Below are 21,884 nucleotides of genomic sequence, written 5' to 3' on the forward strand. Positions count from 1 at the left end.
CATTCATATCAGTGTTCTGCCCTTGCCCTCGCCCTCATACTGTGTGTCATATGAGGAAGGTCACTTCTGTAACTGCCGGAATTGTACAGGAGGCTATGCTCTCTCTTTGTAACTCTCCTTTTTCATGTCCCAGTTAGCAAGACTAGTTTGTTCCTTTGGGCATTAGCCCTCCTGCGAGGATATTGTTCAATGTGATCCAAGCAAAAAAATCTTGCCCCGATCAAGAATTCAAGCAGTGGTCAATTTGCTGTTAAGTCTCTTTAATACCTAAGAAAAGTTGCCTTCTATGTTGTAATGTTCTCTCTGTTAAAACAAAAAAAAACCAACCCTAAAACAAAAAAGAACCCTGAAACACCAGCCTCTGAGCTAAGTGTTCTCCTTTGCAGACTCAGCAATGATGCCATACAAGTCAGGAAGTTAATTTCTGTTGAAAAAGCAGCTTGTTTGTGTTTCTGGTCTTTTTATTAGTGTGGAGAACACAGCTAGAGGCAGCAACATCATCTTTGTAATCTCCCTGCTTGTTAGCTGAATTGTGAACCACAAGCTTTAAGCTACAAAATACACTCTGAGATTTATATCCATAAAACTTCTTATGGTGCTGATCCAAAGGCATCATCACTACTGACACTGAATCATAGATGATACCTGGCACTTTATGAAAAACATGGGAAGAGGTTCACAGCCTATAGACACCCGAAGTCAAAGCATTTAAGGATCCAGAGAAAGACTAGGGAAATACAGAATTAAACAAGCTTAAGCAGAAGTGAGCTAAAAGCAGAACTTAAAACGGAAAGTTTCCATGACCCCTTGAAGAGAAGCATCCCTATACCAGAGTATATGTTTCCTTATGTATGCCGTTTCCTTCTAAACAGTTGAGTTTAGAAGTTAGTATTACTTTTAGCAAGTTTAGGACTTGATTTTTTAGAGCTGTTTTGGAAACAGTGGCTTTCTTAATTGGAGGAACAGACAACTTGTTCATAGAGGCAGTGTGGAGTTAAAATCCACATCTCTGTGTTTCGACTACGTTGAACTGAGAACAAGGACAAGATGACTGGGAGCTTTAACGCAAAAATGCATGCCTCTTCAAGTTGGTTATCTGTAGCTATTTCCTCTCCCTCAGCTGTTTTCTTGGCCTCTCCCTCAGATGTTCCTGCCTGTCCGTCCAGCAAGGGTGCCATATCCACTGACAAGGCAGCCACTGAACTGCTGCAAATTATAGCTTTGCTTCTTATAGAGTCTGCAGCATTTTACCTTAATATGCTGAACTGTTTGTTTTGTTTCCAAAGTAAAAGTAGGAAACTTGGAAAACAAATAAGTACAAATCATAACTAAATGAGCATTTCTCTAGGCAGGAGACTGTTCTCTGCACACATACGTAAGATAACAAAATCTTGCCTGTTTCTATGTGTCTGAGAATTTCTAGTTTTCCTGAAAGCAGTTACAGTCAACTGTTAAGAGGAAAACAAGAATCATAAATGTTAGAAGCAAAACATGGGGTTTTAATCTATCAGTTAAAATAGTTAAAAGCTATATTTTTAAAGAAGTTGTAATGCTATCTGAGTCCTTCCCAAGGTGACATTTACCCCAGTTCCCCTGAATTGTATCAGGTAGCATGCTGTTAGAGACAAAGGAGTAAATACGACTTGCTTGTCACTGAATGGGATACATGTCTTGCCTGCCTCTCCACCCTGCAGCAGAAATGATGGAGTTTTAATTAGAGCAAATCAAAACCAGCTCCCAAAAAACAAATATGATTGAAAATTGTTTTCATAATTATGCAATGGTTTCAATTATCTTTCTTAATGAATCTTTTTCATATAATATGTAACACTGGAAAACATTTTAAACCTGATGTTATTGGTCTTTTTGAAGGGCATTAGGACTTTTTAGTCTGATAGAGAGTCTGTGGCCTCCGGTAGTGCCTGTAAAAGTTCCTGGACAAAGTCAAGACTCTGAAACGGTAGGTCTTCTTATTATGGAAATTCTTTTTTTTTTTCCACTTACAGCTATTATTTTTGTTGGTATTGTATTCACGTTTACTTTGAGAATCACATTCTCTCCCTCTCTTCTGCTACAGAGTTTTGTTTTACTGGTTCTGGCAACCTCCTAGGCTAATCTGAAGCCCTCTGGATCAGCAGAATCTTTCAAAAATTATGCACTTAGCCCCTTATTAGTCTTCTAGAACTAGAATGGTAGAATGTACAGACAAATTGTTCCTTTCCTTGCAAGAGGAAAGATATGTTAGATAGCATGGAGCCAGCTAAGAAATCTATATACAAGGATATTAATTCATTCTTTTGAAGCACTTTTCAGCCTTAGACTCGAAAGCACTTTTCAAAGATTAACTTCTATGAAGACAGACTGACTGCTGGAATCAGGTCTCTTACTCGTTAGGATGAATTTGACTGATACTTTCTTCTATTAAGATCAATTGAAGGCTGAACACAAAAATAGTCTACTAAAAAGTAATTAATGTTTCTGTGATTTTAGGGCATGGGGGGCTACTTAAGTGGATTTAAGGTACTTATTTACACATTTGCAAATCTAAAATTGTATCTTTAATTTTCCTTTAATTAGCTTTTGTATTTGTATTTTGTCATATCAAGTGTCATTTTGATAACACGAGGTCATTGAGAAGCTTCTGGGTAGCCAAGTGTTTGCGCTGTCTTGCTGTTCTTGTATACACTGTTCTTTGGGGAAGTTGTCTGTGGTATTAAAAGCTGATGTTCGAGCCTAGGGGAGTCAATCAGAACACAAGTTCTATGAAAGAAGGAAAAGCTGGAAATATATAAGTTTCAAAACCAGAGGACATTAAAGGTGGATATTACTGGTTATTTCTAAAGTCTAAGAATCTTTTCCCTGAAATATAGCATTCTTTGCATTGTGCAGGGGTTTACATTGAAGAGTAAAAGTTCAGACCTTGGTTATATATAAAACCAAAACTGAAACCGAGTGAAATGGCTGTGTTCTTGACTCTCCTTTTCATCTAGACGTTTTGGAAGTTTCAGAAGAATGCATTAAAATATTGTGGACAACAGAATAAGGATATCCATGGATGGAGCAAAGCTCTTAAATGTTGTTTAGCATTGTTCTGACTTTCATTTGTTCTTCATTCTCCCTATTTTTATTAGCAACCAAAAATGGAGGAATTTTCACTAATCATGCAATTTACACTTCTGTCATGGGTTTGAAACGCTAATTCATCCCACGGAGGATCACAACTTGCATTTTGCTGCTGCAGATTTTTGACCGAGTGGAGTTTTTTCAGTTGAGATAGATTTTTCTTGATACAAGATTTGGGTATCAGCTTCTTTTGCCTTTTTTTTTTTTCCCTATTTTTTAAATGGGTGAGCAGCTGTCTTTAGTAGATATTCATATATATTTTGTTAAATATAAATGCTTTGTTAATAACAAACATGGCTAGAATAATATTGTACCATATCCACAATAAAAACTATTTTCTAACATCATCCCTTTTTTCCTAAGAAGCCTTTCTAGCCTGAGACCTCTCTGAGTGGTGATTAATAAAGTTGTCAAATCATGGTACCTTTTAAGCGGCAAACTAAAATCTGGCATAACGCAAAGGGAGCAGTTCTTGTAGCTGTTGTGTTCCTGTTCTTCATTATCTCCTTGTGCTGTCCTGGATTTAATTTGGCAGCTTTAAAAGTCTGGCAGCTGTTCACTATCACAAAAACCCACCCACATGCAAAAGTCCCCAAATATCAGGAAAGTTATGGATATTAAAAAAAAAATAGTAATAATTAGGGCAATCTCTACCATGTAATAAAAAAAAATGCGAAAACCACAAGCAGCACCTTGAAATAGTCGCTGTGTTTGCCAAGTGTGCCAGATGATGAGCTGTTTTTGTGATGAGGATCGATGTCAGATTATGGAAAGAATGATACACTCAAGCTGATTTCACTTACAACTTGTGAATGTCGGTTTATTAACTCAATCTCTTCTTCGGAAAGTCGTTGTTATTAACCATATAATTTTGTTTCCCCATCCCTCTTAAAATGTAAATTGTGTGGTTTGTTCTGGTTATTGTTATAAAACCTGACTGGCCAAATTAAAATGCCGTTTTTAAGGTCACATTTCTTTTTCTTGCTTTTTCATAGATGACAACTAATCTTGCTCCTCCCAGCTTCTGTTATATTCTTACTGTTCAGTCTGGTGATGTACATGTGGAAGTGGATGAGGAAGAACAGATTTCTAATTTGTACCAGCCACCAGCTGTTCATGGTTTAAAGGAAATTCTTCGGGTAATCTGCTTTACAAGTCAGATAACAAATACTTTGTACCACTGGATTTCTGGTATCATGTTCGTCTCATTGCCTGTTTTTGTGCTATTTTCAGATGGACGGTTGTAATGAACGTTGTAGCTTTTGGGCACAAGTGCTATATCTAAGGCTGCAGGTAATCTTTTCACTTAGCAATAAATTCAACATAAAATCTATATAACGCTTACATAAAGAAGCCAGCATTTATCTTGTTTACAGGAAAACCAAAACCCTTCCTGGATTATCTTCAAGAGTTGTCTGAACAGAATTAGCACCAGATTTAAAATGCTTGTGGATGGGCAAAATCTCCAGTTGCAGTACCATCCAGTCTAGAAAGTGAATTGTTTCTGAGTAAATTGCTATCTAACCAGAGATAACACTGCACCCTTGTAAGACAGCTTGCAGGAAGTTAGTTGAGACTCAATTTATAGCTAAATGCTATCCTTACATACACAGCAGAAAGCTCTCAGTTGAGTGTCTTGGGATAGAATGTAACAAATGGTGGTTATATAAAAACACAGTTTTGCTCTTTGCGTGCAAGTGTGTGGACTATTTTTGTTGAGTTCAATAGAAGCCCCTCAGGCAAATTTGGCTTTTATGGTCCAGTTAGCAAAAAGTAGGAACTCTTAGGTAAATACATCTGCCATCCATACCATGTGGGAAAGCTTATAATCATGTTTATTTATTTGTTTCTGAATGATGCTACAATTCTCTTTCAAAATGTTGCTAACTCTCTCAGTAGTTAAAGGAATTTTTTGTTGCTGTTTTATTTATATTTTCCTGGCGACTGCATCCTCAGTATAGCCAGCACTGAATTCTGGTGGAAAATCATTTGCAATTGTCCATCAGCTCCACAAAGACCAAAGTGTGATTCAAAGTATATGAACTAAAGACAAAGAAATTCCCAAATGGCCAGCAAAATAGCAGGAGATGCTTCCCACCAGTGTGAGACATAAATTTAATTTAGGTCTTGCCCTTTTGCTTCAAAAGCCAGTGAGTTATTATTTGATTTTTAGGCAGGGAGTACTTTTAACTCCCGAGATGGGGGGTATCTCTTGTGTTTTCTCCATGCTAAGTGAGAATTTAACAGAACATTTGCAAATGTGAAATTAGGGCTAGCTTGATGGGATCTTTAGGGTGCTAACAGAAAGATGGACACATACATGCATGAACTTCTATTTCCAAGAAACCTGCCCTATTCAAAAATAAACTAAAATTATAGACTAGTGGTAACCCAACCAAGCATTTTTGTATTCAGGAATGTCTACATCTGAGATGCTGTGGGTCATCAATATTCTTGTGAATTTCATTCATGAAATTGGAGGAAAGATGAAGCATGCAGAAGCAGATGTGATTTTAATGGAAACTTATCTAGCAGAAAAAAAAGGTCTATGATTTCTTCTTGCTACTAGGAGGTTTATTAGCTGGGGTTTTTAGTGGCTATTCACTGCTGAACTGTAGGCGTTGAATTTTCATAAGTGAACAACATGAGTGTTCATATTTTTTTTCAGAGTAATGTTGGAAAAGCAATAGCAGATACTATTCTTCTGCTTAACTTCTGGATAACTGCTGTAGGAATCTAAGGGTATTTACCTGCAGTTATTGTAGTGCTTGCCTATTCCTCCCAGAAGGACACTAACAGCAGCTTGCTTACTGCAGCTGCCTTTGCCAAGAAGACATATCCTTCGCATGAAAAGTCATGCAGTCATAATAAGTGAGGAAGGGACTATGATTTGGTTTATTTTGCTGATCTATTATTGTTAGATAATCCATTATGTGAGCTAATTCAAATGTACTTCAAAAATAGTATTTATTCCATGTAGCCACAGTATTCTGAGATAGTTCATTTGTGTGAAGGAGGAATGGAAATACGCTTTTATTATTACTCAGAATCTGTACTGTGGTACAGAAGGAATATGAGGAAATATATTCCATCTGTGGTTAAGGAGCTGTCCTTATAACTCAATCCTGCTGCTATTTGTTGTGTCCTCTCTGTTCAGAACAAATTGTCACACATAGCAAGATGATGATGATTTTATACTAACTTGTGATTTTTGCTGTTATTATTTACTTTTTGGATGATTCTTCTGAAAGCCAGCTTTTAATGTTGTTAGTAATTCTCGTGGGACAGCTGTAAAAATTCTTTCTTTGAAGCTGTCCTAATCCTATCTGCACAAAGGAGGTACTTAAAGGTATGTAGTTACTAGGCAATGAAACAACGTCAATGCTACGGGCAGCACATATTGTGTTAAGGCATAACCGTAATATCTGAGTTATGAATTTTCCTAGTCATTATTTACAATTACTGCATTTGCTCTATGAGCTGCTAGCATGAACAAAAAGCTGATTTTAGTGTGATTAATGGTTTCAAGGTTTGAATTCAACTGAAGACAAAAAGTTGGGATTCTCATTGCATTACCTGATGCTAGAGACATGCATCTTCTAGAAGAAAATACTTAATATGATACATGTCTCTCCAGTCATTGTAGTATTTCATTTTCATTTAAATGTTTCAAGTAGGATTTTTTAATTGGCAGTCTAATTAAAAATAGTAACAAAATCTTTTTAAATTAAGAAAGTAATTTAATCTTACTTAAATGTTTTTAAATATTAGAATCTTAAAATTTACAAGTTGCTTGAACTGCTGAATGTGAAATATGCTTTGTTATTAAACCCATTTTTTCTAAAGCATGGGAAGATTCACATACACACACAGATATTATAAAAGCTGTGTTTAAAAATAAACCAAACAAACAAAAAATCAAGAGAGAGAAGAGCATGAACGGTCAAACTGTAACCCATCTGATTTTGGTAGGGACCCTGGAATAAGCACTGATGTGTGTGCAGTCTCTGTTTAGTCTGTCTTGTTCATCAACCCAGTGTGAAAATTCTAAAAAACACTGCTGATTTTCTGATCATTATTTTCAGATTTCGAGGTTGAGACAAAATGTTTTGGTTATGACATCAGTAGTTGTGATGTACCCTAGTTTATGTCACACCATGATATTTTTATACCTGTCTTAGGCAGAAAACTGACACTGTCATTGCGGATTCCTCTCTCTCTTAATTATGAGTTATCTATTTCCATATTTCTATGCATCACTCAAATATTTAGAGATGTTTGTTCAACTGAAAAAAACCCTCCAGCTTTGTAATTTGAAGTGGCTATTAGCCAAAGACTGCTCCTATTGGAAGCAGACAACAGTACATGGAAAATTCACTCGCATGGGAATAATAATGGTAGTAGTAATAGCCTTTCTTTTTCTTTTTTAAGGCAAAAATTATGGAAGTCTATTCTCATAAAACCAGACAATTAACTTTTTATATATATATACCATATATATGATATAAATACCATATATGCAATATAAATGTAAAATATATAGTGTATAGATACTGTATACATTTTTAAAATAAAATATATTTTCAAATCCCTTATACAGTCCAAATGAGTTATAATGAAGTGTGATAACTGGTAAAGGTAAAGCCAAGATTCCAGACAGTCAGCCTCGGAAAGTTAATTTAAGGTAGAGATGTTTGTATCTGCAGTAAGGACTAACGTCAAATTCCAATAAAGCTTTGATTCATTATCCTGTACACGCCCTAAATGTAATAGTTTCTACCAGTTTTATTAGTTATTTAAATATGAGGGTGTTGTTTTAGTCTTTCCTTCTACCGAAAATTAACAACTGCATTCCAATTTTGTATCTCTTTTTCTTTTTTGGAAATTGTAGACAAAGCAGAGCATTCCTATAAATCAAAGAGAAATTTGTTTGTTTGTGACTGACTTGACATTGCAAAACGTGGTTCATATGATTCCAAAAGTTGTTGCCGTGTCAGTCGCTGCCTCGTGTGTTCTCAGTACAGAAATCACAGAAGCCCTCAGTGTTACCTCACAGCTCATCTTCTTCAAGGATGCACTGTGGGGAAATGGTAAGTTTTCCATGTGGTCTTGAAGCAATTGTAATTAAACTGAAATAGCTTCCTAATCTCTGCCACTGCAATACGTGACCTACAGAGACTTTTGTTCTCAGATGAAGACGAGACAAGTTTGGCATAAGAAATTTGAAAGGGGTTGTAACTAATTAGAGCTTTCAGTAAGATTTTTTTGTGTGTGTTTTTGGGTTGCTCTGCAAAGTAAATGAGAAATTCTGTGATCTTGCCATTATGTCCACCAGCATTACTGTCAGTCTTCCCTGATGACTGGTGAATCTAATGACCAGTGTCACATAAATTTTCTAGCTGACAGAAGACTCAAAAATACTAAGAAACTTGGTTTTATTTGTTTTGATATTCTTGCAGAAACTTGTTTTATTGACCTTAACTGCTTCTAAAAGTAGAAGAGACTTGCACATCCCTAGATACAGATGTTATAAACTCTCATATACAATCTTAGCTGTGAGCCTTTACCACCATATAAATCATGTAATGATGGTAGTTCACTTTACATTCATTTTTAGTCACTCTTTTTTGAGGTTCAGGTATGGTTCTGTATGACGCCTGCATGGGTAGTTCACATCTCATGCCTTCAGTCACTTCCAAAATGTGGAAGTGAATATTTGATGGAGTAACTGAAGTACCAAGCTGTGTGTCCTGAAGCAAAATTCTCTGCTTTGGTGAATAAAACATTGCATGCACCTATTCTTTGTCATCTTTGAAACAAACTAAGACCACCTGGAGGGGTGCACAAGCTTATTACCAGGGAAGAGATGGTAACGTTGTGTTTGCAGGGAGTATGGTGGGATGCAGTGCAGGTGAAATCATACTCTTTTTTGCCCTGGAAGTTGCAAAGTGTACCGAGAGCATGATGCATGTATCACTGAAAGCAAAATGTTTTGTCACTGGGAAAACCTGATGAAGTCTATCCATCTGTTTAGTAGCTGGCAGATATCATTGTCATTATTGGCCATGGTAGTTATCATGGTCACCTTTTTCCTTGTTACTGTACTGAGTTGAAATGTCTTTGTTGGCAGGTAGAATTATTTGTGTTGAACGTACTGTTCTCTTATTACAAAAGCCTCTTTTGTACTCGGCTGCCGGTGCTGACCTCAGTGAGCTGACTGGCCCTGTCAGACTCGATGAGCTGGATTCTACAACACAGGCCAACTCCATTTGTGCTGTAAGAGGTTCGTATGGCCTTTCCTGAAATGAATGTAGTTAATTATTTGTGCTCACTTTAATCTTTCATGTCTTTGTATTGATTTCTTGTACGAACAGTGCAGAGGGATAAAAAAGCACGGTGTTGCTGAGGGTCATTAGGGTATTTAAGTTTTTATACTTCTTTGTGGGCTCTGTTTGCCTTTTGCTGGCCAAGCTTTGCTCCCACTCATTCATACCCCAAAATAAATGTTTAATGCATCATCTGTTATATTATAGTCCTTCCTTTGCTGTCTTCTTTCAGGAGCCTTCTGTTCAAACCAGCCTTGTTGATGTTGGCAACAATAAGGTATACCAGTATTTTTTAGGCAGATGGATAAGATAAGTTAGCCAGATCCTGGATGATGTGGGTTAGTTACTGATTTCCCTGGAGCTTTGCTGCAGTGGGGCAATTTAATATTTCATCATAGTCATCAAGCATAACTTGGCCACTCTTTGCTCACTGGCCACTTTGGATCATAGCTTCTAACATTTCAGTTCTACCACTAACCATGCAGAAACATTTCTTACAATGTATTTTCTATCATTTCCCAATCGCGCAGAAATATTTCCTGCTGTGTATTTTCTAATACTTTGTCCAGTCAGCTTCTTAAACCTCCCAGTTGTAGAGTGCCTATAGGGAAAAGTCCTTAAAAACCCAGTAATTCTTGGCTTTTAAAGAGAATTTCCTTTTTTAATTTAATGATTCCAGTAGCCATTGTAGAAAATTCTTGATACTATTTGACATTTACACTCTCAAGTATTCACTGGAGCATTTGAAATGAGCTTTAAAGTAATAGCAAGTAAATGTTATAAATGAATCCTTCCAGCTGTAGCATGATGTACTGCAAAGCTAGTCTGAAACCACGCGAAGTTGTTACTAAAAATACTTTCTCTTGTGGTAGAGCCACAGGTTGGCAATGCCTCTGTGATAATAAATGAGCACCTTGCAGTGACAAATCTGAAGCTCTAACACTGCATAATGAAAACCAAGCAAAACTAGAGGCACTTCACTCAAAGCCGTGGTTGTTATGTACATCTCACATTGATTTTGTGAGTTACTTTAACAATATTTCTGTCACTGGGTGTGAAATCCTTTCTTGCCTTTTTTTTTTTAACTTCTCCAATAGTTATGCTATTATTAATCACTTCTCTGCTGTTAATTTTGTAACTAAGTATGGGAAGTGCTTTTGTCCTATTGACAGTGTACATAGTAGGATAAATCAAACATTTCTCTGTCCTTTCTTTTTCCACCTTTGAAAAGAAAATACATGTTTGTGATCTACTGTGTAAACAAGTACTTACTTTATCCGCATGGGAGGTGTCATGCTTTCCCTGTTCTGTATTACAGATGGAAGAATGACAAAAGGAGAAATTAATCCTACAAGTTTGTCTTGCTTAATCTGAAGTTTGTCCAGGGTAGCTGTTACCAGTTTGTTCCCACACCTTGGTACCAGCATAGAATATAATGTGTCTTCTTTAAACCTATGCTAATGCTATATACAAATGATAACTCTCTCTTTTATGTGTAAATAAAATTATTTAATAGCATTTAAGATATATATCCACCATTTCACTTAGTGTCTACACCTTTCTACTGAAGAAGTGAAACTAATAGCATTAACGCTACTTTACTGGTGGGAGAATACGTATTTGATGGAGTAATCCATAAAGAAAAGTTTACGATCTCTAAAATTTGCTCATTGCATCTGTCTCTTAACTCAGAGAGATGTTAATTGGTTTTCAATGAGAAGCAGTTTCACCTCATTTATTTTCTTTGTTCCTCCCTTCCATTCCTGTAGTTTTGGACACCTATGTATGCTGTACTTGGGCAGCCTTTCACCTAACACTTAAAGAGATTACAAAGGCTTTACTCTGCCCCTTTTGGGAGTAGTGCTCCTTCCTGCTCCTTTGCAGTCATGACTGCTCCTCCTGGCTCCCAGGGATTTGACAGGCTGAGCCTTCCCTAGAAAATCTTACTTTTAACCAGTGAAAACTGCAGGTAGTCATTCAAATCCCCATCCTCAGATACAGCTATTGGACACAGTGTCAGAGCCTCCAGGAGTGCCAGGACTACCATGCTGCCTGCCCAGATTTAGATAGATCAGTCATTTTTGGGAAGGAGTATAAATGGGATAAGTAAGCTTGTAAGGAACCCCCCAGCTGGGCTCTGAGCAACCTGGTACAACTCCATAGTGGACCCAGATCTGAGCAGGTGTTTGAACTGGGTGAACTTCAGAAGTTCCTTCCGCATCAAGAAGGGCAATGTTGCAGTCCAGGCAGATCCACTGAGTTTGTCAGGAATCCTTGTTTCAGGGAAGTCCAGTCATATCAGCCCTGGGATAGAGTGTGTTGCTCTTCAACAGATGATTGAAAACCTGTGGTTGCTTTCTATGGGAAGGTTTATACTTCTTTAAAAGATGAGTCTGTGGTTCTCACCTGTGAGCTCAGGCTTAATAGATTATTTTCTTCTCACTATGCATTGCAGAATAATGTGTAACTCTTTTTGCTATATAGCAGCAGACAGGATGCCTTAATTTTGACATACTGTTGGCATATGTATGTGCAGTTCATACTGCACAGAACTGTTTTTCCTCTTAACTATGCTTAAGAGGAAATTCTAGTTAGTCCATACCACGTTATGTGGGAATATTACTTGATTAACGATATTTGCCTAGTATATGACTCACCACCAGTGGTTGAATTTTGACATTGGATATTTTCATATTTAAGCCCTTATTCAGGGATGTGGGGTTTTTTTTTCAGTTTCCCTCTTAACAGAGTGAACAAAATGGGGTCAATCAGCTTACCTGGGTTTCTCTTTTTGATTTAACTTTTCCCCTTCCTGTCCATTAATCAGGGTTACCGATGGGGGGAAAAAAGAAAAAGGAAAAAGTTGAATGTTTTAACCATTGTGCTGAAAAAGTGTTACTTTTATTCCTCAGCCCTTCTTTGCATTCCTCAGCACAGGCCTGCTTTTCCAGGTGTTGTTCTATTATCAGTCTCCTCTTAATGATGTCAGCTATAACCCATAAAAATGGGCTAGAGGTAAAACTGAATTTTGGCTACATGCATTTCCATTTAAAAGAAGAATCTTGGGAACATACCAAAAAGTTTGTAAATGCCAAGCAAAATCTACAGTCTTGACAAAGATATGCAGCAGTTCAGCGGCTTAAATTTGAGAAATCCCTTTGCAGGACACACAAGATTACTGTGTGCAAGACAAGCTAGATTACTAGACTTGTTGCTGCTTTGAGTTGTTCTGACTTCAGTGATCTCTGTTGGTTTTCTCAAGGGAACTGAACATTGTCGTCAAAATAAACCACTAGACATAATCTCATCAATATGATCCTGATTAATTTTCTTCAGATGTACTTATATTACCTGTGCAATGGCATCCTGCAGTTGCACACAAGTGGGGGGAAATGAAAAGGCTTAAAAAGAAACAGATCTGTCAGAAAAGGAGATTTTGTTTTGTTTATAAAATGAATTTTTAATGAAGAAGGAAATACATTCAGCGAACTAATTCGTAGCTTTTCCATGAGCAAGAATCAGAATCATTTAGGTTGGGAAAGACCTTTAAGATCATCAAGTCCATCACTAAACCATGTCCCTAAGTGCCACATCTACACACCCTTTAAGTACCTCCTGGGATGGTGACTCAACCACTGCCCTGGGCAGCCTGTTCCAATGCTTGACAACCCTGTCTGTGAAGAAATTTTCCCTAACATCAAATCTAAACCTCCCCTGGCACAACTTGAGGCTGTTACCTCTTGTCCTATTGCTTGTTACCTGGGAGAAAAGACCAGTACCCACTTCGCTCCATCCTCCTTTCAGGCAGTTGTAGAGAGCGATTATGTCCCCCCTGAGCCTCCTTTTCTCCAGACTAAACAACCCCAGTTCCCTCAGCTGCTCCTCATCAGACTTGTGCTCCAGGCTCTTCACCAGCTTTGCTGCCCTTCTTTGAATATGCTTCATCACCTCAGTGTCTCTCTTGTAGTGAGGGGCCCAGAACTGAACACAGTATTTGAGCTGCAGCCTCACCAGTGCCAAGTGCAGGGGGACGATCACTTCCCTGGTCCTGCTGGCCACACTATTTCTGATACAGGCTAGAATAATATTGGCCTTCTTGGCCGCCTGGGCACAAGCTGGCTCACGTTCCTCTGGCTGTCGACCAACATCTCCAGGTTCTTTTCCATCAGGCAGCTTTCCAGCCACTCTTCTCCAAGCCTGTAGCATTGCATGGGGTTGTTGTGACACAAGTGCAGGACCCGGCCCTGAGCCTTGCTGAACCTTTTACAGATCTTTCTGTAGAGCCTTTTTACCCTCAGACAGATCGACATTCCCACCAACCTGGTGTCTGCAGATATACTGAGAGTACGTTCGATTCCCTCATCCACATTGTTGATAAAAATATTAAACAGAACTACCCCCACTACTGAGCCCAGGGGAACACCACTTGTGACTGGCCGCCAGTCGGATTTAACTCCATTCGTCATTCACTCAATTCAAAGAGAAGCATGCCTATGCTGTGGCATAAAGCATCCTACCTTTTAGCAGCAACTACTGGTGGAAACTCCCAATTATCACAAAACCTGAAGAATCAAAATTATTCTTGTAACTTTTATGACAGAATTGCTTATTCCATCAGTAAAATCCACATTGTTTCATTGCATGCATAGAAATCGGGTCATAAATGTTGTATTTGAGAAGTACCTTTCATGATATTCAGACTTGCTGTCCTTTGAATTTCCAAAGAAAATTACAGTTTCATTGTTTATGTGTAGCTCCCTTCTTTCTGTCAGTCCTTGCCCCAAGAGAACCAGGAAAGCAAGGGATTAATACCCTGTCTTACAGACCAGACTGTGTAAATGCTTGCTTAGTCTCCAGGGGTTTATTTTATTGAATGTGGTATGAAACTGTGAGATTCTTGCTCAATAGGAGCTGGAATTTTTAGTCTGTCCTTCTGTTGTACCAATGAGGGTTTATTTAATTTAATTTCATTCTTACAGGTGGTTCACTTTGTATGCTTCAAAATATTTGAAAATATTTTCTCCATAAATAATATTCATAATTTCAGCGTATCATTACCATAAAACATAATACACTCTTTATTGGCTTCTCATAAAACTCTGAATGTATTTTGTCTTGCCAAAACTAGCAAGGCCCTTTATATTAGTCAAAAGTATCTTTGGCATTCCCTGCTTAGGCACACACTTGAGTCTGTAAGCCAGATCTGATCTCTCTTAAATCAGTAAAAATGAAGAGTAACTCCACTGTTAATGGAATTTAACCTGCATCATTGTTTTTGAAAGGGATTGGGTTTCTCACTGGCTTGTGTTTCCTAAGTATCAATATCAAGCTATCTGACCTGATGTTTTTTATAGCTATTTATTGCCAAAGAAACATCAGAGAACCAGAAAGAAAACAAACAAACAGAAACAGATCAGAAAAGCAATAAAGCCCAAACCAAAAGAGCTGAACCTGTTTGGAAAGTTAATTATCAATTATCTGCCTTCTGGTACTTTTCGAATGTAACACGCTCTTCAGTCCTGTCAGCCCTTGTTGGAGGGACGAAGGAGAAAGAGTGAGACTGTTGGAAGAGCTCATGCTTGCTCCAACAAGTCTTAAGCTGAGTGTCAGAAAAGATCAAACCTGCTGTGAAGCCAGGAGTGACTGTGTTTGCTAGCTTAACCCTAGTATTTTGTAAGAATTTCATGTTCTGCAGGTACTGTTGTTGGAGTTAATGAGAGCACTGCTTTCTCCTGGCCTACCTGCAACAGATGTGGCAATGGAAAGTTGGAACTGTGTCCCCAGGACAGGTGAGAGTCAGCATGCTCCAGAGCACTCCAGGTGTTTTGCAGATGTAGCCATAAGAGCAATAGGTGATGCAATGATTCCTGCAGGCACAGGCTGCACTTTGTTCCTTCCTAGAGCTAAGACATAGTATTTTTATTGCTGATGAACTGATAAAGCCTGCAAGGTTAGATTAATTTATTAAGAAAGATACAAGTAGATATGAAATAGTTTGAATTTGCAGTTATCACATTTTTTTCAAACTAATCTGAAAGTATCACTCATAAAGATTTCATAGCGCACTGCATTACAATATTAGTTTTAATAAACATCCCCATAAATGGCAGGTCTGATTTTAAGCTCATTTAAAAGTCGCATTTGTGTTTGTGTACCGTAGCTTGTTCCCCTGTGTACCACCGGTTCACCTCACTTTGATATTGAGCTGTGAGCTTTGCTGTAATTTACAGAAGTGTGAAAGTGTTGTGTTTCAGACCTATTAAATTTATAACCTTTCTAAAAAGGATGTCAGATGGGTCTGGGAGTACAACTGTCCCAGATGTGAAGACTGATCCTAGAGGACCTGTTACCACCCAAAATGCTAAACCTCCATCACACTTGCATGCTCTTGGAAAGCCTCCCCTTCAGCTGCTTAGCTGTCTTGCTCTTGCAGAATCTGAGATACCTGACAGAGTAAAAGCATGAGAGGATTAGAGAGAGTAAAAAGTAAGAAAGGGGGGTTCTTTCTACTGGAAAAGCCCACAAAAAGCCTAAGGAGAAGTTTGGTGTGTTTGATTCCACTGAAATAGATAATATTTTCCTAAATATGAGAAGCTTCACCTCTTATGCTTTGTTACATATAGCCTGTGGGGGGGATAAAGGCTGAAAACTAAGGTTGTCCTATATTATACTATCATGCAAAAAATAAGGATGTATGTTTACATAGTAGTGTAGTTTAACAAAAAAGTATCTGTACTGTGAAGGACTCTCCGCTTCATTTGGAGAACAATGTACCATCAATATTTGCTTAAGAAGTTATTCCAACAAGCACTACTTAGAGCTGAGCTTTATTTTATGCATATGACTTAAGCATGTGCTGAAAATGTTGAACGTTTGCTGAACAAGAGCCTAAATCAATAAGTCACTTGAGCCAAATCTATACTACACATTCTCTCTTGCCATAACTTCTAGAAGGTTATGGGATTAATATTTGCTTAAGCGAGGTGACTATAAATAGCAACCTCCCACCGTGTTGCCAAAACATATAAAAGGGAGATCCTTTTGCTAGAAGATGTTTAGGTCTCTCTCCAAGACAGTTACGTAGCTCTGCCAACAGAGAGCCCTATTTGCTGTTACCAGCTGCATTTCTACCAGGACTTTCCTACCAGCAGTCTACCAGCAAAGTATTTTAGAGAATAAGCTAGCTGGGGTTTTGTGTGTTTTGATTTACAGCTGATAGCTTTTCCATTTCTGTTTTTCTGTCATCACTGGTGTATTTCAGAGGATCGCTGTATTGCAGCCAGTGCTCTGAAGTTGTCATTTCACCAGTTTTGAAAATGCAGCTGGAAGTCTTCTTGAGTTGTTCATCCCGACCTCAAAGTACAGTAAAAGTGAAGGTATGGCATGAAATGAGCTTCGGTGTATTGAGTATGGTGAGACTGGATACATAGACCTTAAAGCCACATACGTAGGTACTTTAAGCCACAGTTCTCTAAACAGCTCTGTCAGAAGAAAAATTAAAAGATGTAAGAATATCCCATAATTTAATCTGATAATAAACTTGTGTTCCCTTGGACTAAGAACCCAGTTCCCAGCTCTTACTCAAATAATAAAGTCATTGAGTTCACCCTGAGGTTTGCAAACTGGTTTATGGTCCAGCTGAAGGGCTTTGTTGGGTTGGGCCAATCTCCACAGCCTACAGGAATGTGTATTTTTAGACTCCCATTCTAAACATCTTCTGTGTCACCTCTCCTCTGCTTTCCTTTTTGGCCAGAGAAGCAAAACCATTCTATATTAAAATGATAAATCTTTGTTCAATGTGACTGTTTTAACCTGTGAACAGCATGTCTCTGCATATGTAAGATTTTTTTTTCTCATGACCAAAACCTGTTCATTTTCTCATTCCAGCTGTTACAAAAGACAATCTCTTCCCTCCTGATGTCCTCTGCCAGTGAGAATGGGGTAGGTATAATGAATGTTGATGAAAGAAAGTTAAACTACATCATAACTTACTGTAGAGGCAGAGTGCAGGAGGCATGAACCGGGTGGAAAGATACTGTAATCACAGAAATGAAAGGGATTCCTGGAGGTCATTGTCTGACCTAGCACTCACACTGGGCTATTGCCAATGTGTACACTGGTCAGTTGTGACTTTGGCTGGTAGGGTCTTGAAAACCTCCAGGAACGGAGGTTCTGCCTTTGCAGGCAGCTTGTTTCAGGACTGCAGTAGGAGTGGCAAGAGGTTTCTCTAGGAACAATGAATTATTTTTTTCACGTCCAGGCTGGGATTGGAGCCGCCTGGGCCCTTTGACAATGCCACCTCCCACCTGCTATCACATGACACCCTCCTCTTTAGAAGAGGGATGCTGCAGATGGGCCGTGTAGACAACTTTAGCTCAGCTGAAGATCTGCAGATGCAGATACATGCTGCAAGCAGCAGTATGGCCAGACATTCAGAGCTGCAGTGGGCAGTGCTGGGCTCTACTTCATTTTCTGGCTAAGGATCCAAAGACAATGAAGATACAGTCCAAGCATCCCACCTTTTGGGGCTAGTCTTCCAAACTCTGTATAACAACTACTGTCTAATAGCACAATTACTAGCAGGTGCAATAGTGGAGAAATTTGCAAAATGCATGCAAGAAAATACTTTATAACTGTATGAATGAAACACGTAAACCACAGGGGATCTGTGGGCTAAAGTACAGTTTATGTAACCGCTAAGTAGTCATTCTTTTAATCTGAGATATCAGAAGAACCCTGACATTTGGCACAGTGACCCAGATTTATCACTGGTGAGGGAGGCACTGGGTAGGTGCATGGCTGGCATTGGCTGCCGGATGGTCAGCAGCGAAGGAGTGGCACCTTCAGAGGGTGATTAAGTCCAATTAGGATGCTGAGATTCCCCCCTCTCCATTGCATGTGGAAGGGAGCAAAGGGCAGCTCGTCATGTTTAACCACCCCAGTTAAATGTCTTCAGTTAGATGACGCATTGGGGTCATTTTGCTTTCCATCTTACACAGTCTTCTAGCATGCTGCTATTACATGCTCTGTGCTTTTAATGGATATAATGGTAATATCTAAAGTGGAACGTTGCTCTGAAATCATGAATTATTTTTCTTATGCTGGAGGGTGTGCATTTCATTTAAGAAAAGGTATACAAGAAATTCCCAAACTATGCTTGCTCTTTTAATAAGCAGTTAAGTTGTATGGGATATGTCTGGTTTGGCTACAGACTGACAAAACACAGTTATTTTTTGAGTTATTAGAATTCAACCAACCTCTGTTTCATGTTTCAGTTTTTATAATGCTAGCATTTGGAAGTTGGCAACTTGGAAACATTTTTTCCCCTAGCTGAAATGCAGGAATAATTTTTTTTCCCTTTTTTTTTATTTTCACAAGCATTTCCATCACCACTGCATTTTAAAAGCAGCACATCTCAACAAAGATGAATCACAAGAAATACCACTTGAGGTGGCATTTTTCTGCTGAAGTTTCTAAGGATGTAGCTTTGTAATCACTTCTTTTGGGCAGGAGATTGGTTTTAGCTGTCACTGGCCCTAGCCACTTGTTCCTTACCTTGTGGCAGCCCATCTGTTACACCAGTATAGCTGTTCGTGCAGCTGTGTAGTGAATTGAACTGCAGAACCAGTCTGGGGCAAAAATAAACTGGGGGGAAAAAAAAGGTATGTTTATACCTTGAACCAGGCAACAGGCATGGGTATCCCATACCTGTACAAATTCACAGCCCTGATGAAAGCAGAGGCATGGGGAGAGGCCAGTTTTAGGCAAGTACCATTGAGGAAAGAAATCACAGAATCATAAAATGGTTTGGGTTGGAAGGGACCTTAAAGATCATCCGGTTCCAACCCCCCTGCCATGGGCAGGAATGCCTTCCACCAGGTTGCTCAGAGCTCTGTCCAACCTTGAACACTGCCAGGGATGGGGCAGCCACAGCTTGTCTGGGCAACCTGTGCTGGTGCCTCATCACCCTCATAGTGAAGAACTTCTTTCTAATATCTAATTTAAATCTCCCCCCTTTCAGTTTAAAGCCATTCCTCCTTGTCCTGTCACTACAGGCCCTTGTAAAATGTCCCTCTCCAGATTATTTGTAGTCTCCTTTAGGTACTGGAAGGCTGCTCTTAAGGTTGCCCCAAAGCCTTCTCTTTTCCAGGCTGAGCAAGCCAAATTCTCTCAGCCTGTCCTATAGGAGAGGCACTCCAGCCCCCCGATCATCTTCATGGCTTTTCTCTGGACTCGCTCCAACATCCCTCTTGTTGGTGGCCCTAGAGCTGGATGCAGTACTACAGGTGGGGTGTCATGAGAGTAGAGGGAGAGAATCACCTCCTTCAGCCTGCTGGCCACGCTCCTTTTGATGCAGCCCTGCGCAGGATTGGCTTATATGGATGTAACCTGCAATCTAAGAAACCCTCTCAAGCCGAGCATCAGCTGTCATTGTTACAAGTGCTTCTGTTAACATGCTCTCTCCTTTTAGATGAATCACCCCATCCCTCACCTCCAAGACAGAGTACAGTCTCTACAGATCCGCTTAGGCACTACTCATGTGGGTAAACTGCCAGTCAGATCATTAAACAGCAGGGACCATGTAGGTGCTGGTGATTGTACAGGACAAAGTGTGAGTGTAGGGGTGCGTAAAACGAGTTACAAAATATTTTTTTCTTTAGTGGCTCTGTTACCTGAGGTAATTGATACCTAGTTTGTACATACACATTGCTAGCACGTTTCTGTGAGTGTCAGAAAGCTAGGTTAAAGGGAGCACATGTAGGTTATGCTTCAACAAACCTGAGTTCAAACTCACAGTAGCTTTCTTTATTATTATATTTAACCAGCTCATGTTTAAAAGCCTGGTAGGGAAGCAGCACGTGAAGCAGGAGATCTAGTTGCTGGGAATCTAATGGATTAAATCCTTTCTGTCAGTTCTAATGCACCTTTCTTTCTGAGTCCTTAAAAAAATTGTCTGTTGGAAGAGGACCTTAACACCCTGCATCTTCCCAGCCGAATGCTGCTTGGAACAGAATGTCCAGGACTGTTTGTTTTAATCAACATGCTTTTATCACTGCAGAGTTATGAGGTGCAGAGCGTGCTGGGAAAGGAGGTGGGGTTATTGAACTGCTACGTCCGCTCCGTAACCAGCCACCCCAACTGCATTGCACTGGAGGAAATTGTTCTTCTGGAAGCAGCAGCAAGACACTGAGTTGAACTCTAGTCAGCTCTTATAGTATCTGTGGACTTTGTAATGTGGTTATCTGTTAACTAGTGCCACAGATAATATATAAAGCAAGCACGATAAGTATTCAGATAGTTTACTAAAACTGTGATTTACAAAGCAGATTGTGCGAATCGTGGAGAAATACCTATACAAAAGAAATCTGTTCAACTTTCTGAACTCTGCTTTTTCGGATCGGTTCAGCATTAAAGAATACAGTTCTTTGGTGTGTTTGCTGTTGATGTGTATAAACCAACTCATTTGGAAGTTTTGAATGGTTGTGAATATTTTTTCTTTTTATAATACTGTATTTATTAGGTGTAGAGGGAATATATTTTACTGATATTTTTGAAACAAATACCTTGCTATAGGCAGTGAACATTGGTCTGAGTTTTATCAGTGGATTTCAGATGTACTGCCAGCTGCACCAGTTTTGAGTTGTAACGTTTGTTATCACCTTGCAGTAAACATTATAAAGATGGAGATTTGAACGAAGCTTATGTTTTGAAGTGTCGAGCACATATAAAGTTAATGTTTTACAGCTAATTGGTCTCTGAGCATAGAAGTACCGTGTTATCTGTAGCTTCCCACAGAGCGGGTGTTTCATTATAGTTTCTCTTATGAGTAACAAGCAAACTGTTTTATAGGCTACATATATATCCTCATCCAGACTGTACAAAGACAGGGATTACAGATCAGATAAATAGTACTAAAATCTTCCTACGTGTGCATTGTTGGAGATGCGACAGTCCAGTCAGAGATTAGGTTTTCCCCCCTTCCCCTTCCACAGTATTTAAAACCCCCTTACAGGTCAGAGGAGGAAGAAAGAATGGTTTTGCATGGTTTTGCACAGGTCCTATATGTGATCACCCAGCAGAAAAGGAACAGCAAGCCTGTTGCTGCACTGATCATTCCTACGGCTGTGGCTGATAGTGGAAAGTTTTACATAAGTCATGATTGCCCAGCTTTTGAATCCCACTTTTTCCCCTCTTGTCTGAGTGTTTCAGTCTTTTACCTACCTCCCCATAAGGAAAAAGGGATGTCAGCCCATTCCCGCATAGAGGACACTGTCTTGTCCAAGACCAGGGTCGCCCCCCGGAAACCAGGAAGGTTCCGCTCTCAGAAAGTGCTGGCTGTGGGGGTGCCGGTCCCACCAGGCCATGTTTGTGCCAGTGCCCTGCAGATGCTGTCACTTTTGTGCATGCGCTAATAAAACTCAGACAAGTTGCCTA

The 21,884-nt window shown here is 39.2% G+C and overlaps 1 protein-coding gene across 1 annotated transcript in view; it reads left to right on the forward strand.

Moving 5' to 3' along the window:
• Nucleotides 1-20,640, forward strand: part of SPIDR (scaffold protein involved in DNA repair) — a gene marked incomplete at both ends in the record, with an annotated part of 203,492 nt that extends 182,852 nt beyond the window's left edge. The window contains 9 exons of the mRNA XM_080639494.1: nucleotides 1,873-1,960; nucleotides 4,119-4,262; nucleotides 4,357-4,416; nucleotides 8,015-8,213; nucleotides 9,254-9,406; nucleotides 15,145-15,238; nucleotides 16,711-16,825; nucleotides 17,337-17,390; nucleotides 20,509-20,640. Of these exons, the coding sequence (XP_080495620.1) occupies nucleotides 1,873-1,960; nucleotides 4,119-4,262; nucleotides 4,357-4,416; nucleotides 8,015-8,213; nucleotides 9,254-9,406; nucleotides 15,145-15,238; nucleotides 16,711-16,825; nucleotides 17,337-17,390; nucleotides 20,509-20,640 (1,039 nt within the window). The remainder of the gene's footprint in view (nucleotides 1-1,872; nucleotides 1,961-4,118; nucleotides 4,263-4,356; nucleotides 4,417-8,014; nucleotides 8,214-9,253; nucleotides 9,407-15,144; nucleotides 15,239-16,710; nucleotides 16,826-17,336; nucleotides 17,391-20,508) is intronic.
• Between the last annotated feature and the right edge of the window lie 1,244 nt (nucleotides 20,641-21,884).

The sequence above is a fragment of the Psittacula echo genome (genome assembly GCF_963264785.1).
Source record: "Psittacula echo genome assembly, chromosome: 2".
Lineage (NCBI taxonomy): Eukaryota > Metazoa > Chordata > Aves > Psittaciformes > Psittacidae > Psittacula > Psittacula echo.